This window comes from Monopterus albus, unplaced genomic scaffold, assembly GCF_001952655.1.
Source record: "Monopterus albus unplaced genomic scaffold, M_albus_1.0 scaffold3.1, whole genome shotgun sequence".
NCBI lineage: Eukaryota > Metazoa > Chordata > Actinopteri > Synbranchiformes > Synbranchidae > Monopterus > Monopterus albus.
This window is the reverse complement of record NW_018127883.1, coordinates 3,175,384-3,190,921: the sequence shown is the minus strand read 5'-3', so window position 1 is coordinate 3,190,921 and position 15,538 is coordinate 3,175,384. Positions and strand designations below refer to the sequence as shown.

Here is a 15,538-nt window from a genome sequence, read left to right as displayed (position 1 = left end):
TCCACCTGTCTCTCTCTGAATCTCTCTGATTCTATGCCCATACCTCTATCTCTTTATCTGGCTTCCCCTCTTTTAATGTTTCACGGTGTCTCTACTTCTCTCTTCTGCTAAAAAAGTGGTTGCAATTTACTAGTCCTGAATAATGAGAATGTGGCTCCCTCCATTTAGCCCAAGGCTTACAGAACTAACATCTGGGGTGTTTGGCAGGCTGGCTGCCATTGGCCTTGTTGGAAAGCCTCTTCAGTGCTGCTCCAGATGCAGGCAAGGGAGGCCCAGCGCACACAGATGGAGACACACATACACACCAGAGCTGGCACTCACACACAAACACACACAAGCAGTGCATACAACATTAAAGATATCCATACATTTATATGAATACCGGCACAATTCACACTACAACAAGAAAGGCTGTGCATTCATGCATGCAGATTCAAGCACAAATGCAGATGTGGGAAGACTTAAAGGTACAGTACGCCACAGAAAAACAAATACACACACCAATCTAATCTCACACCCAGATGGAGACAGAGCGGCAGCTGATGTGGTGGGCAGAGCCGGCACATTGTTGGCACAGGTAACATGTTCTCAACAGCTGGCGCAGGTTAAGCATTCCTGGGAATTGGAGCCACAAGGCAAATGTTCCCGCTGGCTTGGGGGCCGGCGCTGTGGCAGGCAGGCTGGCAGGCTGGCACACCAATGCCCCTGCATGCACACTTTACACAAAATGAATTAATCCAGGAGAAAAAAAAGGAAACATGAATGCTGTCACAGATATACAAAATTACTTAATTGCATGGGTATGTTTACAATGAGTATCCATATATATGTACAAAAATATAGTGCAACGTGGTCCTGGAGATGCCACACTTCAAACAAAATTACACAATACATGCAAGAATTTGATTTGATCTCAAGAAAAAATGAACTTTTTGCTTCATCCCCTGCACAAACTTTTGTCATTTGCATGTTTTATTCCGGCCCTGCGATGGACCGGCAACCTGTCCAGGGTGTACCCCGCCTTTTGCCCGATGCCGACTGGGATTGGCTCCAGCCCCCCGCAATCCCGTTTGGGACTGAGCAGTATAGAGAATGAGATGAGATTAGATGTTTTCTGAGTTTATCTTTGTGTGTGTTCGTGTGTGTGTGTGTGGAGGGGGGGGGGGTCTCCCAGAAATGAATGTAAGTCTATGTAAGGACCCAGTAAGGGATGAAAACAAGGATGTGTGTGTCTTTGCATGTGCTGTTTTGGCCTCTCTCCTCTGTGTGGAAGTGTATTAGCTTTTTCACTGCCTGGGGGCTGATTTCCTGTCGCAGCTGTTGGCTAGGTCCTCTAACATCTGGACTGAAGAGAGACAGGCAGGCGGACAGAACAGAGGCTACAGTAGCACTTCTGATTTCAACATGAGCTCTGAGATCTTACCATAAAGATTTGAGCAGATCACACTACTGTTTGTGCACTCTTGGCCAGGGCTTGTGGCTGTGGCTGTATTTATTTAAGGCTCTATTCATGGTAATGTTTCCCACTCTTTTCCTCTCTCTCAGTGTTTGCATTGTGCCTGCACAGATCTAGCAGCTGCAGCCTCATCATTTCCATATCTGGGTTTTTGAGATCAGATTTTTGTAATTAGCTGAACAACAAATCTTGAAGAAAAACAAGAAAAAAACTATTACTACTACTACCACTACTAGTATTCTTTAGTTGCTTTCTGAACAGCAGGTACAGTGACAAGACTGTCTCAGAACAACAGCAGCTCGTCTCTGTATTCATCAAGGAACTCCTCATGTGCAACAACTGTGTAGTGTTTCAGTCTGTACGTACCTTCAGTTCACATTAAGCACTGGCACCCGTGTTTCACTAGTTCCTATGGCAGCTTAATCTCTTTCTTGACTTTCTGGCTTACCCCTGTTTTGTGCTACTATTATGAGTCTCCATCTCCTTTTAGTTTCTACTTAACCTGTCTACTGTTGTAGATGCCCAAAAGACCAACATTGTGCTCCAAATATCAACATAACACCTTTGTCTGTCATCTGATGATTACAGTCTAAATTGTTTTATCCTCATCCTTTATCCTTTTTTGTTTAAATATACATACTATATGTGATCATGATTGGTGCAGCATTGCTTTACTTTTTATGTTTCCTATTTTCCTTTATTTTGTTTGTGTTCATGAGTATTTCCATTTTATAAGTGCACATTTTATATTGTGTTTTTAAATAATTTATATATTTACTTTTCTTTTGTTTTTTGTGGCTTCAGGGATGCCAAGCATTATGTCACTTGGTGGCTCCATCATGTTGGTCCAGATTGAAATAACTGAAACACAATTAGATGAAAAGCCATGAAATTCATGGTCCCCAGAAGATGAAGCGTGGTGGTTATCCCCTGACTTTTCCTCTGCCACCACCATCAGGACAGAGTTTTCTCATTTCCTGTTAAATATTTTGACATATACTCAGCGGAATACGGTGGCATTTGGTGCAGACATTCATGATACCCTCAGGATGAATTGTAATCGCTTCTTGGACTTTTACTCCTGTGCCACTGGATCAAATTGTTTCCTGCAAAAGTATACTCTGTTCAACCGTAGCTGTGCCTTGTGTTTAATGTTAATTAGCAAATGGCATACTAACATGCTAAACAAAAATGACAAACATCTGAACTTAATAGCATGCAAAAAATAGACTGTTGTCAGAACCAAATGTGATGCTTCTTTAGATTCTCAAATGCAGCAGTTTGCTTGTGTGATCACAACAAATTTGATTTTGTTTGGAGTATGCTGTGAAGAAAAAAAAAAAAAAGAAAAAATTGGAAAGGAAAAGCCCCTAAATGTCCAGCAGGGGTGGTTGTCTGTGGCAGGATGGCTGGCCAGATGTAGAGTTTCCCCACCACTCCAGTCTACCCCCTACCACACACACATACACACAGTTACACATGCACTCTCAGCTCAGCAAGGGGACGGCCGGCTGGCTGTTGGCTTGGAGGCGCCATTAACCAATTTAACTTCCAGATGTCCATCATACAGACACAGCCAAAGCTGCACAGCTCTCTGTGAGCTTCACATGCACGAGTGTGAACAGCCCACACACACACACACACACACACACACACACTGCTAAGCTGTGATGTGCTGATGCTGGGACAAAAAAAAGGATACATATAGAATGGCAGAGATTTCAGATGTACAAAAGACACATTCACTTTAACACATCACACACATACACATCTGAGCTGACTGCACCATTCTCACACACTGTCTGTGTGCGAGAGTGATGTTTGACTGACAGCCACAGATCCTGATAAAAATGTGACTTTTGACCACTCTAAAATGATCCTCCACCATCTGGACACAAGCAAGTTAAACACAGAGTTGTTTCTCCTGATGTCTAGTCCCCTTGAGCCATGAACACACAGACATACATCAGAATATGTGCTCTCATACACACATGCACGTCTACAAAGGCACACATGCACATAGAAAGACACATTAAGCTGAGGATGCACTCACACAAACAGAGACTTTCCTCAAATGGACAGATGCTGCACCTCTAGAGGCACAGAGACCCAGCAGCTGTTCCCCAGCCAGTCAGATGGGCTACCATTGTTGGTTCATGAATATTTTACACTCAGTCAAAATGGCAGCATTCCAGACTGCCTACAACAGCAGCCACACTAGGCCAGATAATCAGATCATTAAACTATATAGATAGACTTCCTCCCTACGTCAGCTGAAAAAAATAGCTTGAATAGTTCTGGCACAGACAAGAAGTTAGTGTTTATTTTCATATTAAGGGAGTTGTTGTATGCTCTTTTGCAATTTTTGTGCAAAAGCTACAGTTGAGAAAATCCTGCAAAGACAGTTTTGTCAGGTTCCAGTTCAATACTGTAATTGTGACATTTGACTCATGGAATCAAACTTCATAAAAAGTGACTCTACAGATCATGTGGGGACATGAATGACTTTCAAAAAGAGCCATAAAAACTCTACTATGCGGATATTTATCAGTTTTTCCTAGAAGAAGCCAAAGTGATGAGGACTTCTAGTCCTATTAAAACCTAAACATCTCCATGCTGTTACTATATTCACACTACAAACCTGAGAGAATATATGTAAAATTCTTGTTATTTCACCTGTAACATACTGAATCACCTCTTTCTCCTTTTTAGAGTGGCAGCTTAGTCCAGGGGTATTCATAGTGTTTGGATCTGTACTGGGTTTGGAGATGCTGCTCACCTCAGCAAGAAAAATCAGGAAATCTGGGATGCAGAGAGGAAAGAGGGAAGCCAGTTTTACCTATAGACTGCTTCCATCTTTCTTTCTATCTCTAGATTTCTATTGCTGCCTTGGAGGATGGATTAATCTCATCAGCCCCAGGCCAGAAATTCAAACATCTGTCTGCTCCCTCTGTCAGCCAGCCAGGGTCTCCCAGAGTATCTCCCCTCTTGCCTCATGCCTCCATCATAGGCAATAATGAGAGAATCTGTAGGACCCACTGAGGACTACTGCTGGTTTGGGGAGGCTTTTGAATGGATGATGGACCTGATGTGTACAAAGTGGTCCCAGTGTTGCTCAAAGCTCCACAAGCAGACAGGACAGTACAAGTGAAATGGCCAACCAGAAACTCCAGAATCACCTTCCTAAAAAAAAGTCTGGATTACAGAATTTATTTCAGTGTCTTTAAAAGTGATCTTCTTATTGTACAACCAACTTCTCTTATGTTCAGTACTGAAATCAGAAAGAGTTGCCAAAGAAACGGTCAAAGGAAGTGAAATAATGATCGTGGATGTTGCATTCTGTGTTGCCCCTGTGAGCTTCTTTTTATGGGTTTATTTATTTATTTCAGTCTCCTGCTGCTTTGAAGCTAAACTAAACAATTTTCCATACAGTGCATCTCTGCACATTTTCACTCAGAACATGTAGTTCTTCTTCTAGTCATTCAGAGCAACTTACCGATGAATAAGCTTAAAGATCTTTATCTCCAAATTTACCATACCAAGGTCAGCCCTTCATCAAGCTGGCAACAGATGAAACAGTATGAAGTTATTTTAAAAAAGCTAAAAAAAGTGGGGGTTTTTTTACACAACCAAACAATGCTGACCAATTAGTATTCAAATATCCTATTTATGCTGCATTTTAGTTGGAAAAATAAGGATCATCACAAGAATAATTTTTCAAAGATGCTGAATAGCTGCTTACAAACAGCTGTTCGTCCATGCTGAACACCTTTGAATATAAAAACCAGTCGACAAGCACAATATAATTAATGCTGGCAGAACCCTGTGAAGCATATACAGCCGTAACGTTTCATGGATGGACAGAGGTTTTCTCTTCTCTTCTTGTGCCAGATTCATAAAATACTTTTTTCTTTGCTTAAGACAAAAAAGGATTCACATGATTTTCTTCTTCCTTTCATAATCTTATTTCTTTTCCTTTAACAGTTGTTTCATTTCTTGCCCTGTACATCTCTGCTTCTCAGTGTTTTCTAATAATTTCCATACATATATTTTCTATATATATATGTTCTGACAATGCATATTTTATTCCAAAAAGTCATATTAACAAAGCTTCAGTGATGTGAATTGGAATTAAAACATGGGACCTACAGCGACCCCCAGAGGTGGAACGTAGAACACTAGCTAAATGCACATCTGTATTTACAACGACACAACACACATACTGAAAAGGGGAAAAACAGGTGATACAGCTGTCATCATTGTGACAATGTACAAAAAGTTGAAGCAGGTCTGACTTCCCTCTAAATATACAATACTCTTTGTGGATGGCTGCATTTAATTTACTCTCAGTATCAAGTAGAAAAAGAGAACTAAACTTAAGCTTGTTGTCTTTTGCAGCAGATGTGTGATGCAAGCTCTGCTTTGTGTGTTGGTCTTTTAAATTTTCTGCCAGCCTTCTGCTTTGTCTTAAGTTTTCAGGTGTAGGGAGGATGAAATAGTAGTACAGATAATTTCAAACATCAGGCTGGCTCTGCTTTTTCAACTCTCTCTCTCACACACACACAGTAAACTGTATTCTGGCATCTGTCAGTGGCAAAACAATATGTGGATCAGAGCACAGTAGCCATGAAAGAAGTTTGAAAAACTGTACAGGTATCTCTTGAGGCATTCACACACAGACACGCACACAGAAACACACACATAGCAGATTTCAGTGCATTCGAGCTCTTTACAGTATCCTACACATGCTGTAGGAGCTAAAACAGACACCATCTGACAATGAGGTGAGTCTTTCACACATCACATCTTCCTGCACACTGAGAAAAAATTATTCTGAAAAGGAGCTTAATATTCAGTGAAATCTGCAATTACTCTCTAAAATGGTTGGACTCATTTATATAGATTGCAGAAATTACCTAATAGTTTTGAAAGACTTTCCTTAAATCCAATTTTCTGTTCTGCTCAACTGTTCCTGCCCCTGGGCCTATTTGTATTTTCATGCATGGACAAGGGATATTGCGCTGGTAATGTGGCTCCCCAGCTTGATAGACACATAACAGGGTCATCCTTCATTTGCATTTTAACAAGTCTTACAGCTATGACACTGGATCGTGTGAATTTATTACCATACAGGGATGCAGTTCATCCAGCCATCTATTAGTAACGCCAATTAGTTTACTGGGACAGGTTTAGGGGATGCAAATAGGCCCATGGACTCACTCAGGCAGCCAGAGCTGCCCGACCTTTTCATGTCAGCGCTCCCATGACAGACATTTGATAAAGGTTCTTGTCCCAGTGACCCACATCTGAGAGGGTTTTAAAAATTGTTAGACATGATTTCACAGCAGAGTGAAACCTCTGATCACTAGGAATTTTAAAGTGTATTTATTTTGTTGTTCTTTGGGTTTCTGGGACCCCTCAGTCCCTTAGGTGCCTTGTGTGGATACTTGAACATCCCTTTCCTGAAAATGATTAAATGAGCTGCCTTTTTTTTCTGGACAGAGAGAAACACTGCTGCTGATGTTGCTTTGTGTCCTAGATTTGCTGTTCCTCTGGATGTCATGTAGAAATCCTACAACCTAAATGTCTCTAGTTTCAGAGCATTTGCAACACACACTCATAAAATAGGTATAAAACCGCAGGCGAGGCCACAAAATGCAGAGCTATTGATAAACTGTGGGGTTTCATAGTAAAAACCACAGTGGTGGCAAATGATTTTTTAAAACCTGTTGTCAGTGAAGACACCAGTCAGTGTGAATGCATGCAACAACGTATTTACTGTAAACTGAAACTTACAGGCTAAACAGGCCTGCCCACAGCCTCAGCGTTACTTAAATAAGAAACTGAGAGCCATAGGTTTCCCATAAAAATGATGGGCATAAGTCTATTGGAGGAGGTAATAGGACTTAAAACCTGTGAGGCAGCATGGTAACCTCTTTAATGCCACTGGTTCAGACCTGATCGTTCTTGCCAGATGCAAAGATTCTAATGAAAAGCTACACTGAAAGGTATCTGTCTTCATCCTACTAAACCAGCAGGGTTTCTTCCTGTCAAGGTGGTGCACCTGCTTACATCAGCTCCGCCTCCCCTTGCTCTGGTTTGACTACAGTACCCAAGGCGCACCGCGCCTCTCTCCACTCTCTCGCTCTCCGCTGCGCCAGTGCACCTCTCTGACTCGCAAAACCAGTTGGTTTGGCCCAGCTTCTTCTCCGCTGCCTTCTCGCTGCGTGTGCTGCTGCTGTTGTTGCCTGGTGTCAACCTACGTCGACGAGAGAAGAAGACATATCCCTCCCTCTCCTCTATTAGAGGGCCGATTCCAATTTGCCTTCACTTTCTTCCTCGCCGGCACCATTGGCTTCCGTGCCGTGCCAGTCAACTCACCTCCTTTCCCAGCCCGAGTTGAGCAGCAACAGCTCGGAAACATCTGGCCGCCGCAGAGTGCTACACTCCCCGTATCTCCGCCTGTTCGCCTCGGCAGCCTGTTATGGAAATCAGTCCAAAGTCAATCTAGTTTTGACTACGAAGGGAAAAAACGGATTTGACGGAGGAAGCGGGGAAGACGTTGTACCTTGTTGTCTGTAAGTGCCTCTAATACCGGAGTCCGATTAAAGGAGGCTCAGGAGAGAGAGAGGGTGGGTTACGGAGGGGAAAAAGTAGCTAAACCTTCCTTAGCATGTCTGTGTTGTCTCCACGCATTAATAGTTGCTATGTTAGCTTTCCGTCCGCGGCGTTTTAGCAGCTGTTGTCATAGCACCGGGGCCTTCGCAACAACTGTAAATAGCTCAATATTGTAGCCTATACTTTTGTTAGCCACGATCGGGCTATAGCTAGCTGAGTGGATCCCTGTGTGTCTCTGCGTGTCTCTCCTCCTGTGTTTGTTGTGTCCTCTGATAATAAATTATTTACAGTCTTCTAGTGTTGTTAGTTTGTTCAGTCTCACAGCCTGTCCGCAGTAACAGTGGTTTTATGTGAATTCATTGCCGGACTATCAGTCATTATCGTAGTTAATAATTTAGGCTGCTTTAAATGAAGTTAAGGCATGTATTGGTGTAATTTATAACAATTTTATTTATCACAGCGTTGACTTTTGGAAGTCCAGGTGTTGACTGTAGCGCTGTCACGATATTAAAATGCGCTAAAGCAGCGACCACTGTAATTAAAAATTAAAAAGTTAATTCAGGCTTAGGTTGGATAAGCTGAAGTCTCCGACTGTGTAGTGAGTTTTTACCCAAGCTTACTAAAGCTCGTAGAAGTTAAAGTGAAGCTTTTTTTTTTTTTTTTTTACTGAATATTAAAAAAAACTTTATTTATATTGTATACGCTTACGTTTTGCTATTAAGAAAAATGACGTTATTAGTCTTATGTTTTAATTTATGTGCAGCTGTGATAACAGCTAATAAGTTTAAACTGCTTAGTTGTCTTTTGTTTGACTTGTCATAATATTTTAATACTGTGTATGCTATAATAGTCTTTTAAACGTTTGACTTGTGGGACAAATGGACAAATTAAAATAGCTTGTAAAGTAGTTTTGTTCATGTAGTCACATAAATTCAACAGCTGCACAGTGTCAGTAAATCAAAAGCGAAATAAGTCTGCTGTAATAAGTTTCTCCCCGCTTTTTTAAAAGCTTGTATACCTTTTGTTTAGAATTTGCACTCATTAGGCTCTTTCTTTATGAGTTGTTCCCATTGTTTCCTCATTTCATTTTTTTCCGAAGGGTCCGAGCAGGGGGGCAATGCACGGATAGGCACATATATGAATGAGTGAGTGAGTGAATGCAAGACCAGGCAGCAGCGCTGAACCGTAAGGAAATGGAAAACAATATCAGCTGCATGCATCTGTCAGTTGCAAATGTGTGTGTTGGCCTTTGTTTATGGTTCGTGGAAGGAGAGGAAGACAGGTGTATTTAAAGATTTCATAACACTAGAGAAGGTTAGAAAAAGTTTTACTCAGAACCTCTGTATTATTTTTTTTTTACTTTATCATCATCATCATCATTGTCATCATTATTATTATTATTATTTTGTAAACTGTTCCTTTCTTTGATAGTTTTGCTACAGCAGGAGTGAGTGGTTGCGGTTGCATGATTTGGCGAGTAAATTCTTTTCTGATTCCCAAAAACCAAATCAGCATCCCACTGCATTTAGTCAATTCATGTTGTTTTTCTCAAAGAGAGAGAAAAAGGGGGAAAAGAGAGACAGAGAGACAAAGTTGCGTGGTGTTGGTAGAATGAAAGAGGAGTCTGGTGGCAGAAGTGTAGAGGAGGCAGCATATGGCTGTAGAAAGAGCACAGCTGGAGGTAGCATCTCCATCTGAGGATGATGTCAGAGCAGCTGACAGGCTGCCATCCACCCCACCTCCTCCTCCTCCATCTCTCCACCGCCTCCACCCCTTCCCAGTCCTTTATTGTGAGTCTCAGCGGCAGCCTGGGAGAGTTAGTGCTGTGTGTGTGTGTGTGTGCGCGCACACTGTGTATGTGTGTATTTGTGGCTGCCGATCAGTGCCAGTTAGGAGGAGGAGGAGGGAGGTGGTATCTCGTTCCCCCTTCAACATCTCCTCCACTTTGCATCTGTCCCTCGCAGTTTGAACAGCGTTTTTTTTTTTTTTTTTGCTTGCCTCCCTCTTCTTCTTCTCTCTTCTTCTACCCACTCATTGATTCAGAGAGAGTGAGCAAGGAAGAGAAAGAGCACGCAAGAAAGAGGAAGAGAGAGAGATACACAGCCATTCCCAGCCAGCCAGAGAGCCCAGCTATTCTGCTACAGTGGAGTTAATCAAGTTGATGCATACTGCTGCAGGTATCGTTTTGTGTGTGTGTGTGCATGTGTGTGTGAGACAGTGAATAGAGCAGCAGAGTCCGGGGGAAGTGGAGTAGTTGTTTTGTTGTGGGGATCTCCGGCGTGTCAAGCCAGTGTGAGCGCTGTGTGAAACTGCTGGTGAGTGTTTCAGTAGTAAAGTCGTGTTGGAGCTGCCTGTCTGAGGGGTAATTGCAGTCTGGGAAAACAGGCTGCTGTTTTTAGTTTGCAGTCTAGGGAGTTGCATTTAAAACTCAGCTACTGTTCTGCGATCTGTTTCCCATTTGTGTCGACAGGCATTTTGTTTGGACACTCATTAAGTTACAACTCTGAACAGTTTTTCATCCAAGTTTGATTATAATATGAGTGAAGTCACTGTTGAGAGTGATGCTTTTTTGACTAACATATTAAATATAAGAATCCCTTTGTGATTAGTTCAGTTTGAGCAAAGAAAGATAAACACATTTTTAAGGTAATAAAATAAAAAAAATTAAGTCTTTAAGCAAAACAATAAAATGAGCAGTTATTTAATACTAATAATTTTACCTGTTTTTCCTCTAACTCCCTGTAAAATTACCTGAAAGCATGTGCAGTCTGCTCTACCCACTTTTTTCCCGTCCTGTCGGCTGGACTAGAGGAGACTAATTTAGGAGTTGCAGATTTGAGCTGCCTGAATTGGCTAGACAGCTGTAATCGCACTCCCTCCTAGTCTTAATCTCTTTATCTGGCTAGCAGCCCATATGGCCTCCGTCAGCTGGATCAGATGTGGGTAAGCCTCCCTCCCCGGTCGTCCCAGCCTCTCTCTCACCCTCTCCCTCCCTGCCCCTCTGTGTGTGTCTCTGTCTCTCAGACCCCTGCCTGAGCTGGCTGGTCGGGTCGGGTGGGCAGAGTGTCGGGCTTCTGCCCTCCTGAGCCTTCGCCGACGGCTCCCTCCCCACCGCCTTCTTTATTTTTAGCCATCTTTAAGGATTAGAATTGATGCTGTGACGAGCAGGGCACTTACAGTGATTGTATTGTAAATCTTCTCTTCTGGGTGGTAGTGGTGTGCGGAGGGTGGGGTGTGGGGGTTAAGGAAGAGGGCAGTTTCTAATATAGGGCGGATATGCAGGGTTTTTCTTGTAAGATTCAGATCGGAAGGAGTGTGTGACTGACGGATGGTGTGTGTGTGTGTGTGGAAGGAGGAGACGGCAGAAAGGTTTGGCTGGATTGGGGGGTGGGGGGTGGGGGGTGGACACCCTTGTCCCCGTAAGCCCCCTCATTAAAAGCAGCCTGAACAAGCCGGAGGGTGAGAACACACACACACACGCAAACAACGCGCAGACACACATACAGTCCCGCACACACTGACATTCTTGGTTTAGCTTCATTCAAATGAGGTGATTTAACTGCTTTGGTTAACACAGCGCAGAGCGGGGCCGATGTATTTTCTCAGACAGGACAAACTGACGTGGTTAACAGGTGGGACTTAATGATTTTTACAGATTTCATTCAGATTTTGGCTAATTAGTTGTTTGTTTATTTTACTAGTTTAATTCTTTCTTTTTTAAGGATACCTAAAGATCATAGCTGCAACTTTTCAGTTTTTTTTTTGTTTGTTTGTTTCTGCTCATCTATTCTTGCACCTAAACCCGGTGCTCGCAGGTGAAATGAGGGACAAGATGTTTTGTTTTAGACAGTGCTGTTTCAATTGGCCAGTTTTCCTGCTCAACTTAGCCTGTGGAGGTGGTTGGTAGGTAGGCTGCTGCTGAGTGTGTGTGTGTGTGTGTTGTGTACATGAGGACAGTGTGTGCAGCATAAAGCCAGTTACCTAAAAGGGCTGTGCCAGGCCAGGCCAAAGTGGGTTAATAAAAATAACCAGCGTAGGAGCAGCGACAATCCAGGAGTGCAGGCAGAGGAGTTAGAGAGATACAGAGAGAGAACAGAGAGACAGAGTACAAGAATCTGTTTCTGCTGGTCTGCCAAGTCTTTATCTTGGTAAAAATGGAATCCGTGATTTTTTTTTTTTAATCACAATTATTTCCAGTTTTTTTTCACCTTTTTCTTTATATTTATTTTAAATTAAGTAAATAACTGTAGAAAAAAGGAACATTTGGCATCAATGTCCAAAGGAATGTGAGCATGTCTTTACAGTTACCTGTACAGTGTTTATGAATTTGAGCAGTAATATTTCTTATGGCTTGAAATCATGGCTGTGCGTGGAAAATTGCCTGCTTTACATTAAAGCTATAAACAGGTTTTAAATATACATGGTATCATTTCTACTTGTTTTGTTGTATTTTTTTCATATTTTAATTTACTTTTTATGTGTTAACAGTGATTCCTCTGTCAACTTCTCGGTCTCCCTGTTTTTGCTGACCTACCTTCTCCTGATGTGTTTCTCTCACACATTCTTCTTCTTCTCTCCGGCTTCTCATACCATATGTTTTTGGCATTTTTCTCTTCTCTCCTTTCTCTGTTTTTAATTGCTTTGTTTAAGAGAATTTTGCTTGCAAAAACCTAAGTTATGAAAAAACAATATCATGGCCTTTACATTTTTTATTTAGAAATTAAATGAAGTTTGTTATCTTACATCTTTGTAGGAGCTTTGTTTTTGTTGTCTCTCGGTCTCAATTATGTTTTGTAGGTTTTGCTTTTTGTCTAATTTTCTGTCACTTTTCTTGTGCATTTACTTTCACTGTCACAATATTTTATTTAGCGGTTTTTTAAAAACTTGCAAAACGTCTTTAAAAACCCACATTAGGTGTCACCGTCTGGCATTATGGAAACTGAGGCATTATCAGATGTATCTAACACTGATTCTGTGTCTGTAGGTTATGAGGACGGCAGGATGGAGTTCCCAGACCACAGCAGACATTTACTCCAGTGTCTGAGCGAGCAGCGGCACCAGGGCTTCCTGTGTGACTCCACAGTGCTGGTGGGTGATGCCCAGTTTCGTGCACACCGTGCTGTGTTGGCCTCATGCAGCATGTACTTTCACCTCTTCTACAAAGACCAGCTGGACAAGAGAGATGTGGTGCACCTCAATAGCGACATTGTCACGGCCCCAGCTTTTTCCCTGCTCCTGGAGTTCATGTATGAGGGCAAGTTGCAGTTCCAGGACCTTCCCGTAGAGGATGTGCTGGCAGCAGCCAGCTACTTGCACATGTATGACATTGTCAAAGTGTGTAAGAAACGTTTGAAGCAGAAGGCCACAGCAGAAGCAGACAGTACACGCAGAGAGGATGATGGTGGGTCCAGCTGCTCTGATAAGGCCGACAGTCTCTCAGATGGTTCTACGGGCCGGCCTGCTACTGCCGACCTGCTGCACAGTGATGAAGAGGAGGAGGGCAAGGCTGAGGGAGGACCGCTATGGCTGAGGCTGCCGTCTGCAGACAGACCCGCGACACCAGCCATGGCTACAACCAGCCCAGGGCGTGGCGAGGCAGAGACGCAGAGTGGGGAAGGACCAGCGGATGGAGGGAAGCTGCGCAGCCCCACCAGCTCCACCGGATCCCTCTCGCAGAGGTCTCACCGCTCCGTGAGTTCTCGTGGAGGGCACAGGGGCAGGAGGGTATCAAATGATGCGGCTGACTGTGTCCTGGACCTGTCAGTGAAGCCAATTGCTGGTAGCAACCACAGTAACCACCACCAGTCCTATTTCAGTGGGGCAGCTACACCAGACAGCCTGCAAAGCCCACTGGGTGTGAGGGTAAAGGTGGAGAGGGGCGTGGCTTCAGATGAGGAAGATGAACTGGGAGGGGGGGACTATGACATGGAGCACAGTGGCATCACCAAGGCAACAGTTCCCAGCGCCAACGGGGGCCTCACCCACCACGGGGTCGGAGGGCCTCTGTCGGTCCAAAGGCGGCTTGGCCTGGAAGCGCACCTGTCTGCTCTGCGAGAGGCCTCTCTGGCCTCAGAGCTGGAGCGGGAGGAGAAGCCTCCAGTCACAGCAGATGATGAGGACATACTGGGGGGTGAAAATGAGCGTGCCCAGGCCGAGGCGGCCAGCATGGATAATTCCTTGCTGCCCTACGTCTCTAACATGCTGTCAGCTCAGCACACCCAGATCTTCATGTGCCCGCTGTGTAACAAGGTTTTCCCCTCCCCACACATCCTCCAGCTTCACCTCAGCTCCCACTTCAGAGAGCAGGAGGGCATCCGCTCCAAGCCCGCTGGAGACGTCAATGTGCCCACCTGCACCATCTGCAGCAAGACCTTCTCCTGCATGTACACACTGAAGCGCCATGAGCGGACACACTCCGGTGAGAAACCCTACACCTGCACCACCTGCGGCAAGAGCTTCCAGTACTCACACAACCTCAGCCGTCATGCAGTGGTGCACACGCGTGAGAAGCCGCACGCTTGCAAGTGGTGCGAACGGCGATTCACGCAGTCCGGGGACCTCTACCGACACATCCGCAAGTTCCATTGCGAACTAGTCAACTCGCTGTCAGTGAAGAGCGAACCGCTGACACTGCCCAATGTCAGGGATTGGGCGATTGAGGACAGCTCCCAGGAACTGTGGAAATAGAATCAGACTGCTGGGTTAATAAAGGGAAGGAGAGTGGAGAGTGAAAGAAGGGCAGAGAGGCTTGGGGAGGAGAAAGAGAGGTGGCAAAGTTTGATGTTCGGGGTTTAAGTGAGTCATATTCTTGTGTGTCGCAAAATCTCATTCAATTGCACTTTAATAGCACATGAAAATGTTACTACTGAGTTTTTTTGTTATTGTTGCTGTTTGGGCTAACTTTGTTTTAGTCTGAACTCTGATTTTTATTTGACACAAGTTCTGTTTGGTGGTTTTCGTTGCGTCTAAGGACATGGGTCCCAGCGAGAACGTCTTGCCTTTTCGAAGAGTTTTTACTTTGTGTTTTATCTCTGACACAGCACTCCGACACTGGCCAGCGTATCAGCCCCTGTTCCACAGACAGAAAACGCCACTGCAGGAGTTCAGGTCGAACACACTGAACTGAAAAAGCATTACAATTCACTAAACGGGTACTGTGATCACCGCGAGTCAATACCACCGCACACACACAGTTTGATGAAGTGTGTGTGTGTGTGTGTGTGTGCGCTACTGCACTACTCTGGCAAAAATTTCACCTGACGTGCGTGAGTGTGTGTGAGTGTGTCTTGTGTGTACTATTTTTATTTTCTGCTGGCACGGAGGTGTCGTTGGCGAAGTGCTCCCCACTTCTCTTGTTAAGCTCTTTGGTGTTGTGTGTTCAGGGGAAAGCTGACTGACTGACAGACAAACTGATGGCACTCATGCAATGCACAGCCTCCTTTTTCACTTCCAATCAATTTGAAG

The 15,538-nt window shown here is 43.9% G+C and overlaps 1 protein-coding gene across 6 annotated transcripts; it reads left to right on the top strand.

Moving 5' to 3' along the window:
* The first annotated feature begins 7,933 nt into the window (after positions 1-7,933).
* On the top strand, positions 7,934-15,532 carry zbtb18 (zinc finger and BTB domain containing 18). 6 transcript variants are annotated; one of them, XM_020602794.1, is made up of 3 exons: positions 7,934-8,034; positions 10,118-10,251; positions 13,059-15,532. In XM_020602794.1, exons 2-3 carry the CDS (start codon positions 10,236-10,238, stop codon positions 14,759-14,761), a joined length of 1,719 nt encoding a protein of 572 aa, XP_020458450.1. In that variant the 5' UTR covers positions 7,934-8,034; positions 10,118-10,235; the 3' UTR covers positions 14,762-15,532. The 6 variants fall into 6 exon arrangements, with proteins under 6 accessions (XP_020458450.1, XP_020458458.1, XP_020458470.1 ...); XM_020602802.1 differs by lacking the exon at positions 10,118-10,251; XM_020602814.1 differs by lacking the exons at positions 7,934-8,034; positions 10,118-10,251 and adding an exon at positions 10,270-10,389.
* Positions 15,533-15,538: the final 6 nt, after the last annotated feature.

What these genes read in the sequence shown, in the direction of transcription:
- zbtb18 (XM_020602786.1), top strand. Translation starts at nt 11,667, where the DNA reads ATGTATTTTCTCAGACAGGACAAACTGACGTGGTTAACAG. An exon ending in CAAACTGACGTGGTTAACAG is followed by an intron (nt 11,707 to 13,058) that starts GTGGGACTTAAT and finishes CTGTGTCTGTAG; the next exon opens with GTTATGAGGACGGCAGGATG.